Genomic DNA, 8,533 nt, shown 5'->3' on the forward strand with positions numbered 1-8,533 from the left:
TTAAGGAATTTGCTCTTATTTTTACAAAAAAATCTTATGATAGCAAGCTGGCACTGCATGCTGGAGTATCAACAAATTGCACCGCTCAAGCTCCTAAACCTCGCTAGAGGAAGCCAGGCAACTCCATTAGTGCTGCACTGTCTCTAGAAGGTGTATGAAAAGCAGCCTGATCAGGAGGTCTGACAGTAGGTCACCTGTCTCACTGCTCAGTTTGAAGACCAGGGATGGAGACAAAAGCTACTGAAAAGACAGATTTAAATGTTGCATCAAAACAAGGTGAGAACATCTCACAAGCTGTTGCGAGGGACAAGAGAAATGCGTAGAAACTTTTGTGTTAACCCTATTTATATCTTTGAATCTTATATTATTTTGAAATATATATATACACTTCCCATGCAATTCTAGTAATTAGTGGATAAGCAATAAAAGGATGATGTAGCTCTATTTGGCTTCCCTTCCCTCCACCACCCCATCTCCCACCTTCGCCAATTCCACAGCAATTTGGTCAGGCTTTCGAAAAAGTGACATGTAGAATCATAAAGATAGTCCCATCCCTAATTACTCTGTTGCATAGCTTGTTAATGCACCAACCTGCTACACCACCATAAAATGTTTAAATCCAACCTGTGGAAATTAGAAAATGAACTGTATTGTTAATTAGTTAACACTTAAAAAGTAAGAGGTGCCATTTTCCATTTCATTCCTCACCATCTTTAAAATCTATTGACACAACCAACACCATTATATATCAGTGCACTTGCTATAAGAAAATGAGCAAAATTAATTTTAAATGTAAGAGTTATACTGTTACTGATTTTTTTTCATAAACATGAAACGCTGATCTGATTAGCAACCACTGTGGCAGAAAACATGAAACTACAGTCTGCAATATGACTGGAACATCATTCTCTTTTTTAAAAAAAGTCTTTAAGATTAATTATACCTGAATTATTCCAGAATAGTTTCTTAGCTGTATGTGATGAGATAGATCCAAATACTGGAGTGCACAAATTTATTTCACCTCAGTTTAATAACCCAATAGAGTACAAAGAATACAAAAAATGCAAATAACATCATGTAGCATATCACTTTTGTTTGGCTCCCACGAGATAAATGTTTGAGTCTACCCATGGTTGCTCCCAGCAGTCCACCTGTAGATTCAAATCCTGTATCCTGTGAAAACAGGGGGTAAATACATAGTAAAATACCCAATGAAACATTATTCTAATGTGTACACAGCGTTATGTATAATTTTTAACACTAAAAGATGGTCTGGTGCTTTAGCACGATAATATACTTTATCTTAAATGTAAAAAAAAAATCGGCTCAATTCCAACAACTTAAAAAGCAAAGACCTGGAAGAAATTAACATCCTTCAGAGTAGTTTGCTTTGGAGTAACAAATAGTATTTCAAGAGCCTACAACTGCCTGTCTCAAACCATTTTTAGCAGTTATAAATTAAATTCCTATCCCAATTCATCTGTTTTCAGTTACACCAGCGCAATTCTTGCTGCCTTTGTATTTTTTCACCAGTCGGGCACATCTTTGTTTTACATAACCTCACTACCATAGGAGCCAAGGATCTTACCTTCATTTTATTGATTCACCTACCAGAGTGCACACTTGCATTTGAACTTAGTGACTTGCACTTGTTTGCACATTTTTTTTTGTATAAATGAACAGTGACTGGTGAATTTTCACCGTCACAATGTGTCGTTACATTTTTCATTGTTGGCAATGATAGGATAGCCATGATGTAACATTCCTTGATAAACAGAAACAAATAACTTGGAAAAACTAACTTCCAGCATAATCCCTTAATGAGGTAATGAAGCCACTATAGGCACTGAATGTTTACTAAGGTGGACTTTCTTTCCACTGGATCAAATTGAAGCTTTCCTACCTCTCGATTAACATTATGACTTGGCCAATGGGAGTAGCTAGAAACCCCCCTCCCGCCCAGAACAAGGGCAATATTCAAGTCTCATTTATTAAGGACAGCTTGTGAGAGCGTGTGATACGTACCATTTCATCCAGCATTTTATTATGGTATTTAACTTCAGTTCCAATATCAATGGAAAGCTGTGGGGAAGGAGCGGGAAGAACAAACACCAAATGTTTAACAGCATACAGTTGTCTTAGTCCATATTTTACACTATAAATACTTTTTATTTTATGCCATGCTAATGATGCAATTTTCATTCAATGCCATATTTCATGGAGTTTTTTCTAGTCTATATTTGATGGCAAAACAACAGGGTGCAGGTAAAGACATCCAATGGCACCTCACAAAGTTGGCCCTGGTGGTCACTGGGACTTTGATAAATTTTACCAGTGTCTAACATGTCCTATATATGGAACCATTTTCACTTGAAAAGACTGTTCATAGTAAACATTCTACCAACATTCCACAATTATGGCCCAATTACACTGACAACAAAGTAGACAACAGAATAATACATTATTGGTGCATAACAGTCAGCCGGGAGCAGAAATCAGAGGGTTATCACACAGACAGTAATTACTGCAGTTTAGCAGTAGCCCTGCATGGAAACCTTCTGGAATATTTACCGATTTGGCTGCTGTCTCGTAGCCAAATGCACATCAATAAGTAGAACACGCAATCTTGGAAGGGTACAGTGAAAGTTAATAATAAATAATAATAATAATACAGAAAATGCTGGCCAAGTGAGGCAGCATCTGTGGAGAAAGAAAGAGTTAATGTTTCAGGTCAAAGACCTTTCGTCAGAACGTTTTGACAAAAGGTTTTCGACCTGAAACGTTAACTCTGTTTCTTTCTCCACAGATGCTGCCTCGCTTGCTGAGCTTCTCCAGCATTTTCTGTTCTTGTTTCAGATTTTCAGCATCTGCACTATTTTGCTTTTGATGGAGTGAAAGTTAGACAGTAGCCTGTTCTTAAAGGCTTACCCTCAAACTGTAATTGTTCTCAAATTTAAGAACCAGGTGGGAGTCGAGGAGAATTTTTTTTACGCAGCGAGCTGTTGTGATCTGGAAGGCACTGCCTGAAAGGGTGATGGAAGCAGATTCAATAGTAACTTTCAAAAGGGATTTGGATACATATTTCAAAAGGAAAAACTTGCAGGGCTATAGGGAAAGAGCAGGCAAATGGAACTAATTTGATAGCTCTTTCGAAGAACTGGCACTGGCACGACAGGCCAAATGGCCTCTTTTTGTGCTATAAGATTCTATGATTGTACGAATTACAAAAGGTGGCATCTTCCCTCTTCCAATGTTTCTTGTTTGGCATTTTTTCCATATTCTCCTTCCCTTCCAACTAGGGCATGTTTTTGTCCATCCTGCTTATTTTTGCTCGATTTCCAACTCTAGATGCAGTGAGTGGGAAAGGGAGACTAAAAGGCACGAAGCGCGAGAGGGGTAAACAACTGAACAATTCCACTGATTATTATTTTTCCAAAGAATTAGATCCCAGAGTTCAAACACTGATTCATTTTGCTGTGTGTGGTAAAGGAGTGTGGAGATATATATATAAAATTACAAACATTCCAGTTCTTAAACTGCAACACGACTGCACTTAAACCTATGGCTCAAATTCAGTGCAATTTTTTTTTTTAAAAAAGAGAAACAATAGTGTTCATTCATTATCAATTTTAACAGGTAAAACTTGCACGAAAGGTTAACATCAAGTCCCAAGTGTTGGGAACAGAAAAATTCGTAGCAGAGGATACTTTTGTGAGGTTGAGTTAAGCCACTTCAGGAGAAGATTTCCCTCTTCACTTTAGTAACAAAATCACAAATAAATGCATTATACTCAAGTTGATGATTTTGTTACAAATATCAGAGGAAATCTTACCCCATTGTTGGGGACACCATCTGGTCTGTGTAAAAGAGCTCCATTCCCCAGCAAGGACAACAATTCATCAAACAGCTCATAAAACATTCTTTGAGCTCTTCCAAGACCATCATTGTTTCTAAATGTTAATTTCTCCTCTATTGATACTGCTTTCTGTTGTCTTAGTTTGATTGATGAGGAGATCAATTCATTCAACTAATAATTAATCTATCATGACATAGAAACAAAAAAAATACTATAGCAGTTTAGAAATAATAATTGGGGTCCACTGGAAATTTTTACAGTAAAGCCAGTTCAAAGTACAAAGTACAATCTGTTAATTGAAAGCCATGTTTCACTCAAACAAAATGAAATTATCCAGTAGTTTGAATTAATAAACACAACAGCACATGGGGTGTTTTTTGTACTATTTCAATTCAATTTAAATTAAGCAACTTCAAATTAAGAGCAGCAGTCTGTATTCAGAATTGATGGACTTCAGTACCTAAGAAAATGAGTGCAAGGAAATATATAATAAATAACATAATGAAAACATGCACAATATCAGAACGGTTATTAGTTCATTTGAAACTTAAATCATTGTTTACAAGTATTTGAACTTACTGATTTTAATGCAGTCACTTTTTCTCGAAGGCCCTCTGTTAATTTATCATTTTCTTCTTCATAAACACTGTAACCACTTCCAGCGTAGGCAGCGGATCCTTCCCCTAGGGGCAGGGCGGGGGAGAGAGATAAAGAGTAAATTGTGTGCAAGTGAAACATTGAAATCTATCTTTGTAAACTAACAAGTGGTTCCCAAACATAAGAACTTTGATTTTATGTTACATGTAGGAATGTTCATCTTTCAACATTACAAAAGCACTGGAAATGTCATAGTAGAGATGAGAAGACAAGAGGGAAATTAGAGTGTTCTAGAATACAACTAAGTCTGTGGTACTTACTGAAATTAAGTCTCTGTAACCTCTCAAATAATCTTACCATTTAAACATTTTTTAAAAATTCACAAGTTATTTTAATTTCTGTAATTTACAACAATGAAATAATTTTAAGTAATTACATATTGCCAGATCATTTTAAGCCATGTTATCACTAGTTTTGTATTTAGCAATATAAACCATGAAATTAGTTTTCTGGATAATTTGACACCCAGCTCGACTTCTCCATCACCTCTCTTGGTCCCTCACTGCCTCGGTGCTGTCAGACTGCTTGTCCAACATATAATCTTGGATGCATGGCATATCATCCAGCTTATCATGGGGGAGACCAAAGCCATCGTTGGCCCCTGCAACAAATTCCATCCCCCTCCCTGGCCACTATCTCAGCTGAACCAGACTGTTCAAACTCAGCATCTTGTTTAACTCTGAATTGGGCTTCCGATCCCATATCTTCTCCGTCATAGGGACCGCATAGTGCCACCTTTGTAACACTGCCTGCCTCTACCCCTACCTCAGTCCATGTGTCACTGAAACTCTCATCCATGCCTTTGTCACCTCCACACTTGACTATTCCAATGCCCCCCTGGCAGACTTCCCATCTCCCATGCTCCATAATCTTCAGTTCATCCAAAACTCTGCTTCCTGTAGTCTATCCCTTATCAAGTCCCACTCACCTATCACCCCCTTCCTCGCTGGCCTACACTGGTTCATGGTCCCAGACAAAAGCTTCAAATTTAAAATTCTCATTCTTGTGTTTAAATCCCTTCATGTCCGTGACCCTCCATATTTCCTTAACCTCCTCCAGCCTTACAACTCCTACCACACTCATCCCTCCAATGCTGGCCTCTTGTGCACCCCTCATTCTCCCACCAACAGTGGCTGCACCTTCAGCTGTCTTGGCCCCACATTCTGGAATTCCCTGAAACTGCTCTGTCTCTCCAATGCCTTCTTTTCCTTTAAGGCCCTCCTTAAAACCAATTATCTTTAATAAAACCTTTGGTCATCCCTCCTAACAGCTCCTTCTTTGATTTAGCATCCAATTTTTCCTGTCTCTGTGAACCACCTTGGGACATATTTCTACATTACAAGTGCTGTATAAATCCAAATGGTTGAAATCAAGAAATCTATGTAATCGTTCAGTTATGTAGTATCCTCTCATGCACAACCCCCCAATTGCAGCTGTTCTTTCAAAAATGATGCAGTCTGGGAACTGATCACTTAGCTGTATAGATCACTTAGCTGCTCCTCCTCCCATCACTTACCCTTTCCTAAAGAGCAGCAGATATCTTTCTACAAATCACTTCTATTAAATTCTCCCAGTGATTTAAGTAGGAGTATTACAGATCAATAATACTGCTACTATCAGTTAACTGGTGGCCTGGGATCTGTATTCCATTAAATATATACCACCTACACACATCGTTTATCATTTTAATTTGATTTTTTTTTTAAATGTCTGAAATCCTCGTCTTACCCAAACCCGCACGTCTCATTTTGTCCTCCTGTGACGATGTCACTCTAGGTGTAAAACAGTACACTAGAGTCCTCCTGTTTGCTGAACTCTTTTATCACCGACTTCCTCGCAGCGCCACGACATCAATGAACCTTCGAACGTCGCGTTACGCACGCGCCAGCATGCTGGGAGAATGTTGTGCAGTTTCGGCTGTCTCCGCGTTCCAAATCGTAGCTTCCTCGCGCTGTTCCCAGTGTAATGCGGCGGACAGGCCGTGCCTGCTTTTTGTGAATGGGTTGTTGGGGTTCGAATGATTGTCATTATCCTCTTTCATTATTCTTTCACACTACAGCGCCCAGAGTTCACTGGCAACAGCTTGCGGACTTTCGTCATCACGTTCGGTCCCGTGGGCCTGCAGGGAGGACTTCTGGAAAATGTTTGTACGGAAATGTGACTGCTGTCTTAACGTGAACGTACAAGCATGTTTTGGAGAGTCAGAGTTTTGGAGAATCCAAGTTATTGCATCTTTAGAGATTGTAAAGTTTCAGGAAGACACAATTATATTGTGATCAAACAAATAGGCAGAGAGGGATATAGATCCACTTGTAACCACGGTTGCACTGACATCTCAGCTAGGTCAGTTATTGGGAACTTAAAGAAATAATGCTGAGCATGCAGGACAAAAAGGCACCTAACAAATCGTGTAGGGAGAAAAGTGACAGGGCTTACTGCAATTTAAATAGGAACATAGAGAAACAAGTTAAAAAGGTTGAGCAGAGAGACCTAGAAAACAAAGCATTGCTGCAGAGGTAGGACATAACAATAAAACAAATCTTTTAGTACTTCAATAGCAAGAGGATATTGATAGGTTTGAGGGGTGAGTTAGCTAAAGTTGATTGGGGAATTAGATTAAAATATATAACCGTGGATAAGCAATGGCAAACATTTAAAGAAATATTTCATAATTCTCAATCAATGTATGTTCCATTGAGGAATAAAAACTCCACGGGAAAAGTGATCCATCCGTGGCTAACTAAAGAAGTTAAGGAGAGTATTAGATTAAAAGAAGAGGCTTATAATGTTGCCAAGAAGAGTAGTAAGCTTGAGGATTGGGAGCATTTTAGAAAGCAGCAAAGGATTACCAAATAATTGGTACAGAGGGAGAAAATAGAATATGAGAGTAAACTAGCAAGAAATATAAAAATGGATTGTAAGCTTCTACAAGTTTGTAAAAAGGAAGAGAGTAGCAAAAGTAAATGTTGGTCCCCTGGAGGCTGAGACTGGAGGAATTATAATGGGGAATCAGGAAATGGCAGAGACGTGAAACAAATATTTTGTATCTGTCTTCACAGTAGAAGATACAAAAACATACCAAAAATAGTGGGGAACCGAGGGTCTAATGAGAGTGAGGAACGTAAAGTAATTAATATTAGTAAAGAAAAAGTACTGGAGAAATTAATGGGACCAAAAGCTGACAAATCCCCTGGACCAAATGGCCTACATGCTAGGGTTCTAAAAGAGATAGTGGATGCATTGGTTGTGATCTTCCAAAATTCCCTAGATTCTAGAACGGTCCCAGTGGATTGGGAGGTAGCAAATTTAAACCCGCTATTCAAGAAAGGAGGGAGAAAGAAAACAGGGAACTATAGGTCAGTTAGCCTGACATCAGTAGTGGGGAATATGCTGGAATCTATTATGAAGGACGTAGTAACAGGGCACTTAGAAAATCATAATATGATTAGGCAGAGTCAACACGGTTTTATGAAAGGGAAATCGTGTTTGTCAAATCTATTAGAGTTTTTTGAGGATGTAACCAGCAAGGTAGATAAAGGGGATCCAGTGGATGGAGTATATTTGGATTTTCAAAAGGCATTCGATAAGATGCAACACGAAAGGTTGTTACACAAGATAAGGGCTCATGGGGTTGGGGGAAATATATTAGCATGAATTGAGGATTGGTTAACGGACAGAAAACAGAGAGTAGGAATAATCGGGTCATTTTCAGGTTGGCAGGCTGTAACTATTGGGGTGCCACAAGGATCAATGCTGGGACCTCAGCTATTTACAATCTATATTAATGACTTAGATGAAGGGACCAAGTGTAATGTATCCAAGTTTGCTGGCGATACAAAGCTAAGTGGGAAAGTAAGCTGTGAGGAGGACATAAAGGGCCTGATTTTAGCAGGCCTGCGGGTTTCCGGCGGGTTGGGTTTCGGGTGCGTGGCCTCCGCGCCCGGTGAAATTAGTGGGTTTCCCGCGCGATCGTAGCAGGCAACCCACTAATTGGAATCACTTACCTGCTCCTCCGGGGTC

General features: G+C 39.0%; 1 protein-coding gene across 1 annotated transcript; it reads right to left on the reverse strand.

The window, feature by feature from the left end:
* Window positions 1-1,011: 1,011 nt before the first annotated feature.
* bet1 (Bet1 golgi vesicular membrane trafficking protein) lies at window positions 1,012-6,572 on the reverse strand. The gene is made up of 4 exons (XM_068004454.1): window positions 6,242-6,572; window positions 4,436-4,539; window positions 2,026-2,082; window positions 1,012-1,173 (listed from the first exon to the last, which is right to left on the reverse strand). The coding sequence occupies exons 1-4, from the start codon at window positions 6,258-6,260 to the stop codon at window positions 1,018-1,020; spliced, it is 336 nt and encodes a 111-aa protein (XP_067860555.1). The 5' UTR covers window positions 6,261-6,572; the 3' UTR covers window positions 1,012-1,017.
* Window positions 6,573-8,533: the final 1,961 nt, after the last annotated feature.

This window comes from Heptranchias perlo, chromosome 2 (genome assembly GCF_035084215.1).
Source record: "Heptranchias perlo isolate sHepPer1 chromosome 2, sHepPer1.hap1, whole genome shotgun sequence".
In the NCBI taxonomy this organism is placed as follows: domain Eukaryota; kingdom Metazoa; phylum Chordata; class Chondrichthyes; order Hexanchiformes; family Hexanchidae; genus Heptranchias; species Heptranchias perlo.